Source organism: Lissotriton vulgaris, chromosome 7 (assembly GCF_964263255.1).
Source record: "Lissotriton vulgaris chromosome 7, aLisVul1.2, whole genome shotgun sequence".
NCBI lineage: Eukaryota > Metazoa > Chordata > Amphibia > Caudata > Salamandridae > Lissotriton > Lissotriton vulgaris.
In genome coordinates this window covers 1,523,251,059-1,523,267,087 of record NC_141695.1, presented here as the reverse complement: position 1 = coordinate 1,523,267,087, position 16,029 = coordinate 1,523,251,059, and the positions used below count along the sequence as shown (strand labels likewise).

General features: G+C 45.1%; 1 protein-coding gene across 2 annotated transcripts in view; it reads left to right on the top strand.

Annotated features, from left to right (window-relative positions):
• The window catches only part of RALGAPB (Ral GTPase activating protein non-catalytic subunit beta), a 1,758,088-nt gene that overhangs the window by 139,756 nt on the left and 1,602,303 nt on the right, over window positions 1-16,029 (top strand). For both annotated transcript variants that reach the window (XM_086932393.1, XM_086932392.1), the window contains exon 5: window positions 11,063-11,249. In XM_086932393.1, the coding sequence (XP_086788519.1) occupies window positions 11,063-11,249 (187 nt within the window). The remainder of the gene's footprint in view (window positions 1-11,062; window positions 11,250-16,029) is intronic.

The following is a 16,029-nucleotide window of genomic DNA, read 5'->3' as shown; positions in this document are numbered from 1 at the left end:
TAGCAGTCCGTCCCGACGTTGACCGGGTATGAATTGCTGCCGGCCAGTAGTATATTGTTTTGTAGGATTTCGTTTTGATAGCATTTCTTATCTGTGTCAGGCCTGTGAAATGCTCCGATTCACATTGCACTGCTGATGCACTTAAGAGTGCGCGTTCAGTAGTGTGTGAACTCTAGTTTCCCTACTTTATTTTTCCTTGCAATATTATATAGCGCAAACTCTGCAACATGGCATGAGCACAATTTACATTACAGAAGAACACATTCATTTGTGGTAGGCACGGGGAGACAAAGCGATTTGCCTGGAATCACAGGATGTTGGGCTGATGCCGAGATTCGAACGTAGCTCCCCAGCTCTAAAGTTCACAATTCTAGAACTTGTGGCGGGCGGTGTGTCTAAAAGTGTATGTCTTTGCATGCCATCAATGAGAGAGACCTGTGGATTTTTCAAATGGGTGGTGAAAAAATATGAGTATGTTGCTGGAGATGTGGGCCGCCGTGCCACCAATGTACTTACCGGGGGAGGGTAAACACCCATTACCCCGCAACTTTCTTTCCGCATACCATCACTCCGCATACTTTCATTACGAAAGTACCATGACTCCGCAATTCCATTATAACACATGGCATTACATTTTATATGCTTTTACCACGCATACATTTACAACGAAATTCGTTGTAAATGCATGAATGGTAAAAGCATGTTTTTTTAAAAAAATGTTTGGATAAGGTAAATATGGGTATAGGGGTATATGTTTTGGGGTACTGAGGTATATGTTTTGGGGTGTTTGTGTATTCTATTCAGCCCTGTCCTACCCAATACACAAAATCCTGTCTGGGGTGGTGCTCGCACCTCCCAAGGCAGGAAACCCTTTGTCCAAGCCTCCCTCGCTGGAAGGACTCCCAGCAGCAGGAGGTCAGACTTGTGTCTGTGGTGGCAGCATCCATTTTGTGATGCTGAGGCTCGAGTTTAACTTTAACTGGGGTTCAGGTTATGTACATGTTGTGTCCCTCTAGAAGGGTGGAATGCTACCCCCGTCGCCAGAACTGGCGAGGGGGTAGTATCCGAAATTCGTATGACACCTTACTCGACATGTTTTGATAAAGCCAAACCAAAGTTAGCAAGTAACCGCGAGGATTGCAATGCGCTTAAGAGTATATGGTATGGCAATATCCCGGAACAGCTAAGGGAGTTGTTCCCGACAGCTGCAGACGGGCTCAGCTCGTGCCAGGGCACCATCTCACCTGAAACCACGCACTCTGCCTCCAGGATTGTCGAGGCCTTCCATAGGAGGGGCTTATAGGTTAACATGTGTCCAGTTAGGTTAGATATAGGTATACTATATCTAAGTAAGAGGTGATTACACCAACTTTCCCCAGCTGATGGATCAGCCAGTTGTGTCAAATATGGAGGCCAGGGGTGGCACAATACATGCTGCAGCCCCTGGTAGGCCTTGGATACACCTATGCCCTGGGTACCTGGAGTACACTGTTACAGGGGCCTATAAGGTGAACCAGTTCCAATTGTGTATGTACCTAAGGTACATGGAGTCCATTTTAAGGAGAGAGCAATTGGCCTGGGGCCCTGAATAGCAGGATCCCAGGCCAACTAAGTCAAAAACCAGCTAAACACCATGCAAAGTTTGGGGGTAACCATAGTGAGATATCCACCTTCCTACAGGATGGAACAGCCGTATTCCAGCCTATAAATTACTAATGATTGGATTGCAAGTTTTAGGTCGGGAGCGTCAAGAAATGGTTTCAATTTCCATAGGTAGCTCAGGTGGAATCTGTCAGATTTGGCCATTGAGTTGATGTGGTCTCGCATGTTTAGGTTAAGTCCAAGGTGATACCCAGAGTTTTGGCCTAGTCCAAAATGGTCGGGGCAGTTTATGGCTGTGATAGCTTTAATCCATGGCTGGATCTCCGAGTTGCTTTTAGGTGGGGAAATTAGGAGGAACTCAGTTTTCTTTGCCTTGAGTTTGAGTTGGTTGGAGGAGAGCCATTGGACGGTCAACTTCAGGGCCACATTGAAGGTGAGGATCTCCTCAAGAGATGAGATGAAAAGGGTGGGGGACAAGGTTGATCCGTGAGGGACTCCCACCGTGACCAAGGAGGGAGCGGACAGGTTGCTGTTGATGAGGAATCTTCGAGATCTGTTTTGGAGGTAGGAACTAAACCAGTCGAGAACAGTGCCATCTAATCCCATCCTAAGTTTGAGGCGTTCAAGTAGCATCTCATGGTTGACCGTGTCGAAGGCCGAGGATAGATCTAGTAGGATTGAGACAGGTTTTGTCTTGGTGAAGGGCTTGTAGGGCATCATCGACGATGTGGAGCATGGTGGTTTCAGTGCTGTGTCCAGGTCTGAAACCAGATTGGCAGTCATCGAGTAGATGGAAGTTGTTGATGGTGACTTAGCTGCAGTTGCACACACTTCTCCAACACTTTAGCCAAGAGAGGAATGTTGGAAATGCTTGATTCTTAGGTGAGGACTGTGGAGGCGGGGGGGGAGAGGGGGAAAGTCAGGATTCGGTAGAGATAGTGAGGCAGCATTAAGTTCGTTAACTAGGGTTTTGATTTTGTTTGCGAAAAACGAGGAGAATTCTTCGGATGAGATGAGACTTGGGGTTTTCTTTCGCTGTTTTGGTCAGTTTGTTCGATTGATGTTTGACCAGCTCAAAGAGTTTGCGTGGTCTGTTCTGTCCTAGTTCCGCTCTGAAGAACTCTTTTTTTGAGTTGAGGATGTTCTTGTTGTATGTATTTCTGGTCCTTCGCACTGCAATGACGAAACCAACTCCACCACCCTGATCGACAACCTAGCCAACCTCGGACTCAGACAACTCGTCACTACACCCACCCACTCCGCCGGTCACACGCTTGACCCCATCTTCTCCGCAAGCCCCCACGTCTCCTTCAACCATACCACCGAACTCCACTGGACCGACCACCGCTGCATCCACTTCACCTTCAAGAAACCCACCACGTACCACCGCACCCAACAGATGCCTCACCGCTGCTGGAGCAAAGTCACCGAAGACCAGCTGACCACCACCCTCGCCCAGAGCCCACCCGCCGACCATACCGACCCGACACCGCCGCCCGCAACCTCAGACAGTGGATCAACGACTGCGCCAACACCCTCGCCCCGATCAAGAAACCCTCCAGCAATCATACCAACAAGAAAGCCAGCTGGTTCACTGAAGACCTCCAGGCCTCCTAGCAAACCTGCCAAAAGCTGGAGAAGATCTGGCTCCGTGAACGAACACCGGACAGCCACGCGGTCCACAAGAATGCCACCTGCAGACCCCATCACCTTATCAGATCCGCCAAAAGGGCCTAGACAACAACGCGCACAACAGCAAAGAGCTCTTCAACATCGTGAAGGACCTCTCCAACCCCAGTTCCAACGCCAACGACGTCTCACCCTCGCATGACCTGTGCGACTCGCTGGCCACCTTCTTCCATCGCAAGATCACAGACATCCACGACAGTTTCAACGCCACGACCGTCGACAACCACTGAGACCTCCGCCCCCCACAACCACCATCCGCACCAACCGCCTGCTCTACTGGACCAACATCAACGACGATGACACCATCAAAATCATGAACACCATCCACTCGATCTCCATCAGAACCATGCCCACACCACATCTTTAACAAAGCCAGCACATCCTTCGCACCCCTTCTCCGGAAAGTCATCAACACCTCCTTCAAGAGAGCAACCTTCCCGGAGAGCTGGAAGCACGCTGAGATCAATGCCTTACTCAAGAAACCCAAGGCGGACCCCAAGGACCTCAAGAACTTCCGGCCCAACTCCCTGCTCCCGTTCCCGGCAAAGGTCATCGAGAAGACCGTCAACGAACAACTGACCCGCTACCTCGAGGAGAACAACATCCTGGACCCTTCCCAGTCCGGGTTCCGCAGCAACCACAGCACCGAGACTGCCCTCATCGCTGCCACCGATAACATCAAGTCCCTGCTGGACAACGAAGAAACTGCGGCCCTCATCCTCCTGGACCTGTCAGCCGCCTTAGACACGGTCTGTCACCACACACTACAAACACGCCTGCACAATGCTGGGATCCAAGAGAAGGCCCTGGACTGGACCACCTCCTTCCTCTCTGGCAGAACCCCCTTCCGCTCCGAAGCCACCGAGATCTGCGGCGTACCCCAGGGCTCATCCCTCAGCCCAACTCTGTTTAACATCTACATGGCACCGCTCGCCCATGTCGTCCATCCGCTCGACCTCAACATCCTCTCCTATGCCACCCAGCTGATACTCTCCCTCACCAAGGACCCCCACACCGCCAAAACCAACCTTTACGAAGGAATGAAGGCCGTTCCTGAATGGATGAGGAACAGCCGACTGAAGCTGAACTCTGACAAGACTGAGGTCGTCATCCTTGGATCCAACCCTTCGGCCTGGGACGACTCCTGGTGGCCGACCGCACTGGGAACCACTCCAACACCCACCGACCACGCACGTAACCAAGGGGTCATCCTTCACTCCTCGCTCTCCATGACTAAACAGGTCAACGCAGTCTCCTTCTTCTGCTTCAACACTCTCTGCATGCTCCGTAGGATCTACAAGTGGATCCCCTCTGAAACAAGAAGAACAGTCACCCAGGCCCTTGTCAGCAGTAGGTTGGACTATAGAAACGCCCTCTACGCAGGAGCCTCGGCCAAACTCATGAGACGGCTCCAACACATCCAGAACGCCTCTGCACGCCTGATCCTCAACATCCCTCGCCGCAGCCACATCACACCCCACCTGAGAGACCTGCACTGGCTCCCGGTCAACAAGAGGATAACCTTCAAGCTCCTCACCCACGCACACAAGGTACTCCACAACACCGGACCAACGTTACTTAAAAGACGACTCAGCTTCTACACCCCCACCCGCCAGCTCCGCTCCGCCGACCTAGCCCTTGCTACTGTTCCCCGCTTCCGAAGAGTGACCTCAGGCGGCAGATCTCTCTCCCACCTCACCGCAAAGACCTGGAACACCTCCCCATCCACCTACGGCAGACCCAAGACCTGCTGACCTTCAGAAAACTCCTCCAGACTTGGCAATTCGAGCAGTAGCAGCATTCCCCATCCTAGCGCCTTGAGACCCTCAAGGGTGAGTAGTGCGCTTTACAAATGATATGATTGATTGATTGTTGGCCTGGCAGAGACGTTTTAGGTGAGGGTCCGAGGGGTGCTGTCTCAAGATTCTTTCGGCTTGTCGGAGGGATCTCCTCTCGTTATTGAGGGAACCCGTGAACCAAGGGTTTCTATCTTTGACCTGAGTTCTTTTTAGTTTAAGAGGGGCTAGGTCATCCAGAATGTTCGACATCGATGTAGAGTAGTGATCATTGAGGTCACTGACTGATGTGATATGTGGGGGGGGGGGGGGGGGGAGGTCGGATTTACAGTGGATCTCAAGTTCCTTGTGGTCCAGGTTCTTGGTGTCTCTGACCCAGCGTTTAGGCTGCACCGGTTGTGGTGTTCTTATCTTGTGGGTGCCAGGTAGAAGGAAGGTGATGGCGTGGTGGTCAGACCGGTGGTCAGACCAGTCACAGGGGTCTATAGAGATAAGCTTGACGGTTTCCTCCTTAGAGATGATCCAGTCAAGAGTGGCCCCTTTCGAGTGTGTTGGGAGTGAGCAAGCTTGGTTCAGGGCTTGATCGGCCTTTAAAATTCCAACTGCGACTTTCCCCATAGAAGCTAACGGCGCTCGGGGCTGTATGTGTCCCCCGTGGGTCCCCTGTGTCACTACCTTGGGTAGTTCATTGGTGTTCCAGCGATTCTACGTGCTCTAGGCACTGTGTCTAGTCAAGTCGTGGTTCTTAAATCACTTCCTTAATATATGGTTTGGTTCCCCCCTGGGGCTCATTGTATATTGTGCTATTTACTGAAGTTCTATCGTGTTTATATTGTTTTCTTGCTCTGTCTTCTATACTAATATAATAAAGAGAGAGCCCAAACCTTTGAGGCGGGTAATCTCAGGAACCACAGCACCAATCACAACACCCAATACAGCGTTGGAAAGGGCAGTTGCAGCAGAAGGACATAGGCTATGCAGATGCCCACCATATACATTTAAAAGGTAAAAGAACAGTGCCAGCAAAGTAGTCTCTTGTGGGTGTGTCTGCGTTGTGCTGTGGGCGTGTGCTGGGGGCGTGACAAATGCTGGGGGCGTGGGCGTGTGCGGGGCGCGGGATTACAGAAAAAAAGCGAGCGTTGTGCCCAATATTTCATTGTTTTTTTTCCCCATGTTCTGTACATTCCAGCTCCAGGTGTCCACCCTGCTCCCTTTAAATACCCCGGCACCCCATAATCATAACCCACCCTTGCTCCTTAAAATACCCCACCCTTACTCCTTAAAAATACCCAACACCCTTAAACACTAACCCATCTTAACCCTATAAATATACCCTGTACCCCAAAACCCAAACCTATCCCTAAACCCTAAAAATACCCCTGTACCCCAAAACCCAAACCTAGCCCTGAACCCTAAAAATACCCCTGTACCCTAGAACCCAAACCTAGCCCTGAACACTAAAAATACCCCTGTAGCCCGAAACCCAAACCTAGCCCTGAACCCTAAAAATACCCCTGTAGCCCAAAACCCAAACCTAGCCCTGAACCATAAAAATAACCCTGTACCCCAAAACCCAAACCTACCCCTGAACCCTAAAATACCCCTGAACCCCAAACCTAGCCCTGAACCCTAAAAATAACTATGTACCCCAAAAACCCAAACCTAGCCCTGAACCCTTAAAATACCCTTTTACCCCAAAACCCAAACCTAGCCCTGGACCCTTAAAATACCCCTTTACCCCAAAACCCAAACTTACTCATGAACCCTTAAAATACCCAAACACCCCAAAACATATACCTCAGTACCCCAAAACATATACCCCTATACCCATACTTACCTTATCCAAACATATAAAAAAACATGCTTTTACCATTCATGCATTTACAACGAATTTCGTTGTAAATGTATGCGTGGTAAAAGCATATAAAATGTAATGCCATGCATTATAATGGCATTGCGGAGTCATGGTACTTTTGTAATGAAAGTATGCGGAGTGATGGTATGCGGAAAGAAAGTTGCGGAATAATGGGTGTTTACCCTCCCCCGGTAAGTACATTGGTGGCACGGCGGCCCACATCTCCAGCAACATACTCATATTTTTTCACCACCGATTTGAAAAATGCACAGGTCTCTCTCATTGATGGCATGCAAAGACATGCACTTTTAGACACACCGCCCGCCACAAGTTCTAGAATTGCGATCTTTAGAGCTGGGGAGCTACGTTCGAATCTCGACATCAGCTCAACATCCTGTGATTCCAGGCAAATCGCTTTGTCTCCCTGTGCCTACCACAAATGAATGTGTTCTTCTGTAATGTAAATTGTGCTCATGCCATGTTGTCGAGTTTGCGCAATATAATATTGCAAGGAAAAATAAAGTAGGGAAACTCGAGTTCACACACTACTGAACGCGCACTCTTAAGTGCATCAGCAGTGCACTGTGAATCGGAGCGTTTCACAGGCCTGTCACAGATAAGAAATGCTATCAAAACGAAATCCTACAAAACAATATACTACTGGCCGGCAGCAATTCATACCCGGTCAACGTCGGGACGGGCTGCTAGTAATCTCATAAAGAGATTACCAGAGAGTGTTTATCAATAAAAGCATATATTTTATATATACCTTGTGTGGTTCTCCTTTCATTTAGACATTCAAAAGGTTATAATTTGGTAAACCAAGCTGCTTTACACTCCTGCAAGACTTAGCCTGAAGGCTGCTCTCCATAGCTACCACTAGGATAGCTTTCAATAAAGGTTGTCTTTAAACCTATCATCAATAAGGGATATTTGGATTAGTGCAAGGTGCCCACTACAACTAGTGGACAACATATGCCAGGCCAATTTCTCACATTGGTGTGCAGCGGTTGGATTCATGCTTGCTATTGCTTTACCAGATAATCTCATTGAGTGACTAACTGAAAACCACTATAGGTACATATCAATCAAGAATAGAATAAAGTAAGTTCTACAGAGCTTCGAGTTGTATGTCAAGAGCTTAGCACACCCTTTCTACAACTCAAGAGAGAGTTTAATAGTCCCACTAGAGTTACTGTAAGTTGCTGCTTTGAACACAGAGATCTTTTTTTGTTAATTGCAGTTCATAAATTGAAATCCTTCTGCTGTCGCACAGTGAGCTGTGAAGGACATGTGACTCCTACACCTTATAACCCTCACTGACTCATGTAACACATCTTGTACATTGATTTACATACTTGCATGATTTATTATTAATGTCTAATGTGTATGTTATGTAAAGCGCTCTGACACCCTGCATTGGAATGAGTAGTGTTATAAAAGAAATAATGTACTATTTAAATTGTTATTTTTGTAAATACTTGGACAGACCAACACATCTGACATTCTTACAGTGCATGCACTTACTTATATGAAGTGACTGAACAAAGTCAAAAGCATGCCGCTCTTAATACCTTGGATGCTAAGGGGTTTTACCGTCCCATGCTGCATTTTTCAAAATCCCATGTTATGTGACAAGGTCAACTCGTCATATTAAGTACATGTGAAGAGATAACAAGCGGTGTGCTTTTGTTTCCCCTCCGTTGTATATGCATTTAAGTGATGTTCCAGGCCACGTACACAGCTAGCCAGGACTGAACTAAAGGTTTTTAAATGCGTCTGACTGGACCTGGTATTGGTTTGTGTGTTTTTATTACATGGTGATGTCACACAAACATTATATAATAAACTACTTTCCTCAAAGGTGAAAGTGGCATCTTCTAAATGAAATAGATTGTGCGTCACACTGCACATTGCTTGACCAAACACCATCAAAAAACGTATCTACGAAGTTCAAGGAATTAAAATATTTTGAATTATGGTTTAATCGTTTTTATTATTAGCATATTATTGTTCAAATAACACTATAAAACGCCTGCTAAGTGTGGACACTGGTTCATTTGCTCTTTGATCGGCAGTGCTCACAGCATCAATTCTCCAAAAGGACAGAATGCTATACAAAAGGAATATTAAACAAACACAGTGGGAAATGCTTGATGCAGCATAATTCTGAAGACTTTCTTTGTTTTTAGTAAATAAATCATATGCTTTAATCGCCTTTAAAGAAGAGTTCTCATTGATCAATAGGTGGCCAAGGCTTAATGTCGAAACGCCACAGAACAGCTGTTTGGGCTGTCAGAGGGTTCAACTAATAACATTACTCCTCTTGATATTTGATTAAAAGGAGCCGCTTGATGGCCCCTTAACTTGGCCTTTACCTTTGAGGCAGCGGAAGGTGACAGTAAAAAAAAAAAAAATACCCTTGCTGCCTGCACATTGTTGCTGTGAACTAAATGCAGGAATTTCCTATTCTGAAAGCTTTCTGCCACCCAGCCCCAATTTCGCGGGCACTTTTTACAAAAGTGCCGATTTCGTGATTATTTTGCAAATCGCAAAATCCTGGAGGGTCTGACTGTAGGCGCACCCCTCTTGACCTCACTCACCACACCAGACTTATCCTACATAGCCAACATTTTAAACACACTCTGTACCAGCCAAGCACTACGAGAAGGTAAGCATCTTCTTCGGCCACTGAACACTTCAGGGTCATAATAGGAGTATGGTGCATAATAAAAATGCCATAACTGTTCAGTACAAAGCCATAGGCCCTCACCTGCCCGACTGCATGTCTTGGTAGCCTGTAGAGTCCATCTGTTAACTTGGAGGTATCCTCATGTAGCCCATATAGTACTTTATTAATAAGTGTCTCAGTCTTCCATTTGCCCATTCTCAAAGGGATTTTTCTTTATTGTTTTTCTTATAGAATTTTCTGCAAATAAGCACCAAATTCAAACATTGGGTGCAAACTTTTTCCAGCCGTTTCATCATAGTAGAAATTGGATAAAACCTGCTTCTCTCTTGGAGTATCTCCACTGATTGTCATAAGCATTTGAATAATTCCGCCCACGTGTGGGAATCCCAGACCACTTCTTCATAGGATATCTTCTTAAGTTTACACGTTCGCATAAATTCCGGAAGGCCTATAGATACACTTAAAAGAACATAATATGCAGCCTGAACACTGGCTACAGTGGTGCAATTCTTCAGATTGTACTTAGGGTAGATGTACCCATATATATGTATAATTTTAGGTAAATGTTATTACAGTTTAAATCTCTTCCACAAACCCTTTTCTGTAAAAGATGAAGGATAGCAGGACAGCGTTGCCACATGGGCTGCCATTGTGTAAGTTTTAAACAGTGTCTGTACCTTTAAGGACCCAGAGACCACTAGTATTCCATCATGCCTATCAGGCGGCAGTTGCCTCAGTTCTTTTTTCCAGCACCTGGTGACAGGATCCTGGAGCACGGAGCTTGTCCTTTTAGGCTCTTCTCTTCAAAATTCACCAGTGGAATACCTTTGTATAAATTACTAATAGTCTGGTAACTTGTTCATTTTCTCCCTCTAAGTGAACTGAAATTGCTGCAGAGGACTAGAACTTAGACAATGAATGTAAGGGTATTGAGTATAGAGATCACCTCCGGCTGCTACAATATACTCTCCCGCCCCTAAATACCAGAGGATTCTTTAAAACATGTATCTTCTTTTATAACAAAATGTTTTCACCTGTTTTCATAGCTTATATTCATGGTCATTGAAGTGATCAGTTGCTCATAGATTCATATGTTACCATATGGTGCCTAATGGAGTCACATATTAGTTAATTGAAGTTGCAACTGTTTAAAGAATTTATAAGTTTTATCTGGAACAAAAAACACCTTCTGAGTGTTCTGTGTCAACTGCCATATCAGTAACAGATCCTGCATGCATTAGCAAAATCACGACATTACACATTCTATGTAGGAGCAGTGAAATCCATCCACATCAACAAAGCATGTTTACACCCAGTTGGACTCCAAGTTATTACGTATAAGTAAACATTTCCACATCACCCTTTTTATGTATTTATAAAGTTCTGCATTGAGTAGATTAATAACAACACTTGCCTTCCTGTTTACAGGGGAGATTGCAGAAAGTCTTGCAGAAAAGTTAATTGGTGTGCTGTTTGAAGTATGGCTCCTGGCTTGCACCCGCTGTTTTCCCACACCTCCTTATTGGAAAACTGCCAAAGAGATGGTTGCTAACTGGAGACATCATCCAGCAGTCATTGAGCAGTGGAGCAAAGCAATCTGTGCTCTTACATCAAGGTGGGTGAAATCAAAAGGAGCACAAAAATATGCATGTGACCTTTTGCCATCTTCATGAATCCTCCTCTTTTGATGAGGTGCTATTTTCTATAAAGAAATGGGAGTTGGTAAGTTGTAGGTAAAATAACACTTGCCTCAATAGAGGTGAATGGTTTGACACAAATCTAAAGGATAAATAGTCCTCTGTATGTATTGTACTCTTAAGTCTCCCATTCCTACCCTGTAGGTGGACTCTGCTATTCAGAGATGGGACTGGAAACTCTTTTACAAAATTGTTAATACCAAACTTTTGAAAGTCTCTACTGTGCATGAATGGGTGCATTTTATGTTGCAAACTCCTCTTTGCCTTCAAAGATGGACACCTTCATCAGTTAACTTTTTACTCTTGTTCAGTGAGGAAAGAACCTGCTTTTTTGCCTCCGTTCCCACAGCAAATTTGGTTGGGGGTCAACTTTTCTAGACTACCAGGGGGTGCACAGTAGCAGAACTCAGCCCAAGCCTTGGCATAGTTTGTGTTGACTGTCAAGTGGTTTTCTTAGTATTTCCATCACAGTGCACAACATCATTAGAATCATTGATGGAATTCTGCTTGGGAGTTGGAGAATCTGCTTTCTGGTCAAGGGATTCATCGGATAATGAATTGGGGAGCTGCCTCCTTATTTTTCAAAATCCAGGCTACCACCACTGCAAACCATCACAGAAGCAGACTTATGGAGGAAAAAGCACATATGTTGTAAGAAAAAAGATTTTTATCATGGTGAAAGGAAGCCAAGAAGACAGGCCCTTATTAAATATCAGGGTGCATGTTAAAGAAATTAAAAAGAGTTTGATAATGGCGTCTTTAGCACAGTGCTCTGAGAGGGGAGATTGAATTGTTTATGTGGGTATACAAGACTCATGCGTTTTATTCATTAGTGGTTTCATGTAGTGCTCAGATACTAGAGTATGATGAGTGCTTTACATCATAACACTACCTGATAATATCTACCCCATTAGCTCCTCTTTTTTTGGATTTGGGGTGCCATTCTTTTAAGGATGTGGCACACTTTAGGCCAGTAGCCTATTGGAGGAGACTCTGGGTGACTCTTGAGCTAGCAGAATATGCCCTGTCTCTCTTAGAAGTCAGGGATTTAGACATAAACAGGAAAATTGTATGGTTTAGACATGTCAAAAATACTCTCTGTGAGATGGGGATGAGCCGGTTGTGGATCGCCCCGGCTGGAAGTACATTTCCAAGTAAAACAGAGATTAAGGCAGCCTATTGGAACATGATTAAAATAAGACGGCTCGCAGCTTCCACTACCCCTACTTTGTCTAAAGTTTTTCTGGACATTAAACCTGAACCTAAATATGAGATGTATTGGGATCTGATTACCTCACCACGTGACAGGAAATTATTTAATCAGTTTAGGGTGGGAACATTGCCTATTAATGCTTTCACCGCAAAGTGGTGCAACTCAAGTTCAAATTCTAGTAATTGTCCCTTTTGCTTGGACAGAGTTGAAACAGTGGGACACATGTTTATCTGCCCAGCATATAGCAAACCCAGGTGCTGCTGGTTGAAGCTCATATGTTCTAGTATGGGCACCAGGTCTAGCCGTGAGGCCTACAGAATTCTTAAAACAGTGGAGGGACCCACCGTGATTGCTACAGCAAAGTTCCAGGGGTGGGCACGGGTGATCGGCTGGGCTGAAAGGAGGAATAGGTAAATGTCTGTTTTATTTGATATCCTTGTATCCCTAAAATAGCACTGTGCACTTAAGTATAGTCGTGATGTTCCTTTTTAGATGAATGCAGAATGTTAGACCAGGCCCTCTATCTTGGGTGTATTTTAAAGTCCGCTTAACCTATTAATTGTTTTAAGAATTATTCTTTTTAACTATGTAATTATTAACTCTTTTGTGTAGGAATATGATGTATTGTTAATTTGCCCTCTAGCTATAATATGTCTCAACGTTTGTGATTTATTTTTATTATAAATTGAAATACAGTTTATGAATGATAATATCTATTTACATCGAAATAATGAGAGGGTATGAAAAATAAGAACACCAAGATGAGCAAAGTAGGATATGGCGATTGGGTGAGCAGAGAAGATTGAACATGAAAATGCCTAAAACAGAGTGAGGAAAGTTTATTAGAACTACATAATTGGAGGGAAGAACAGGGTGAGGGGAGAGTGTATCTAGGAACCAGGGAACGAGAGCACAAGGAGTGAAGATGATAATAGATGGGTAATGACACAGTTAGGGTTTCTGGGTTAGATGCAGTCTGAAAAGATTTGTCTTTAGATGTTGATAGATTGATAAGAAGGTGGGCTTAGTTCTGAGATCAGCAGAGTGAGAGTTCCAGCCTTCACCATTGCCCCTTAACCCTAAAATTACCCTCACTCTGCCCACTCTAAACCCTAAAATTACCCATACCTCCCTTTACCACTAACGACTCCATAATCCTAAATTTAGCCCTACCCTTATTTGTGTATATGTATGTATGTGTGTGTGTGTGGGGGGTGCTCCCTATGCTCTGCACCCTGTGGACCAAGAGCAGAGACAGACAAAACAAGCATTTGCAATGCAATAGGTCTCGCAGTAGTTAAAGTTTGAGCTACTGGCATTGCAAATAATGATGCAACGCCAATAGCTCAAACTTTCAGTAATGCGAGACCTATTGGATTGCAAATGCTTATTAGTCTTGCTACGTGGACGCATGAGCAGTGACGGAGCCCACAGTCATGTTGTAATTACCCAAAACAAGACAAAACACATGACTGTGATGCTGCAGCCTATTGTGAACCTCCCCTTTTTGTCAGCATCCATATGTACAAAGCACAGATTCAAAACAAAGGGATGACCGACCGGCTGAGACCCACGGGAAACAAGATTCAGGCACCAATGACAACGTGTGAGCAGGACTCCAGCAGTGTTGTTCACTTTGATCAGTCCAAATCAATAACAATAAAGGAGAGAGAGAGAGATATATAAAGAACAATAAAGGAGAGAGAGAGAGAAATAAACGAGAGGGAGGGAGAGATAAATAACAATAAAGGAGAGAGAGCGATAAATAATAAAGGCACGTGGGTTTTAGGTTTCGGCATGCAGAACAGTCACTTCATGCAGCAAAGCCGGTTTACAAAGATATGGGACGGTGGCAAAGAGCTTTATGAACAAGTCCGGTGCATTGCTGTCCCACGCGCACATGTTCTGGTCTGACAGACAGTAGCATTGAGGAACTGCAGCACCCCGTCTCGAGTCAGTCACACTGTCCGTGCTGTTTAGGACTCTAACTCTTACTTGTATTTATTTACTCCGAGCACGCTCTGGGCTAGTTGCCGGACTGTCATTCTCAGAAATGCATATTGCCCAACCGCAGCACGGCAGAAATCTAAGTAAAGAAGCATTGTCAAAGGCAATCTGGTGGGATGGCTAGCGGTGATGTTTTTTCTGGCGAGGTAGGAGGGGAAGGTCTGACAGAAACAACTGGAGGGTTTTGGGGATTTAAAAGCAACAGCAGGAGGGGTGGGGGTGAATTGAGAAAGCCACAGAGGGATAGTGGGGGAGAACTGGAAATAGTGGCGGGGTGAGGGGTTTAAAACAATAATGGGAAGGTGGATGATGGCATTGAAAACAGCAATGGGACGGGGGAAGGTTTGAAAGTAATCACACCAAAATAAAATTCGAGTATTCATTAACCTCGCCACAAGAAGTGGGTGAGAGGGACCAGTGTACATTACCTTTGGATCTATTTGGTGCTATATAAAGCTGCAACAAATGGGCTATCCCTCAGATTGCTGCCCCTCGGGGGGAGGGGGTTTGCTGGGGAAAAAGGACGGTGAGCACTTGAAAGCTTTCCCAGTAACTTTATCACAAATGGGAGAGGGGGTATTTAATTAAAGCACTGGTCTATTTTCATTTAAATTGTGAAAAGTCAGCACATCTTTAATGCTAAGTCACATTTCAAAAAAAGGCCCGGTGCGTTTTATTTTCCGGCCCATATTGTAACAAAGCAAAGGCAAATACATTTGTATGGCGCCTCCTTGTGCATCTCTCCACCTTCTGCCTCCTAGGCAGTGCACCAGGCGCTGACCACAGGGGGCGCTGTGTTTGGAAATAATAGCAGTAACTTATGGTTTAAAAGCACCTGCTGGATAGTTGCTTGTGTGTTCAGTAGTTTTCAGGCTACAATAAAAAAGTAAAGATAAGTCTGGTGATTAATGTTTCTGCTGAGAGAGATCAGGGTTGTGTCTAGAGGCAGTTTTTGAGTCATCATAAAGTAACTCAGAGGGTTAGCGTCCGTGCTGCAGAGAACATGTATCATACAGATCACAGAACTGTATTTTATGTGCATAGATCAATGGGCTACTGCTTTGGTCACAGAAATCCTTTTGTCATTTGCAGTTCATAAGTTACAATCCTAATATAGCAGTCTCCTTTGGACTGTTATCAAAAAGCTGCATGCAAAATGCATGGTATAGGTAAGATTATTATTTTTTGGCCCAGTCTTTCATTATCCTAATGTTGCTACAAAGTTATTTTGGGTATAAATTAACTTTTTAATAGGATGTTTAATATTACGCATGGCTTTTTCAAATGTCAGCTGTGAATCCTCGCTCTAAACATGCCATTGGTTTCACTTTTCGGACAAACTACTGGGGTTTAAACCATTGGTGAGATGCTGTAACTGATGCCCGGTTCCTCACCACCCTGCACATCTCCCACTGAGGAGCCTGCAAAAAAGTGGCAGACAGTTCCCCAAGATCCTATGGTGTGGTGAAAACTGGCGA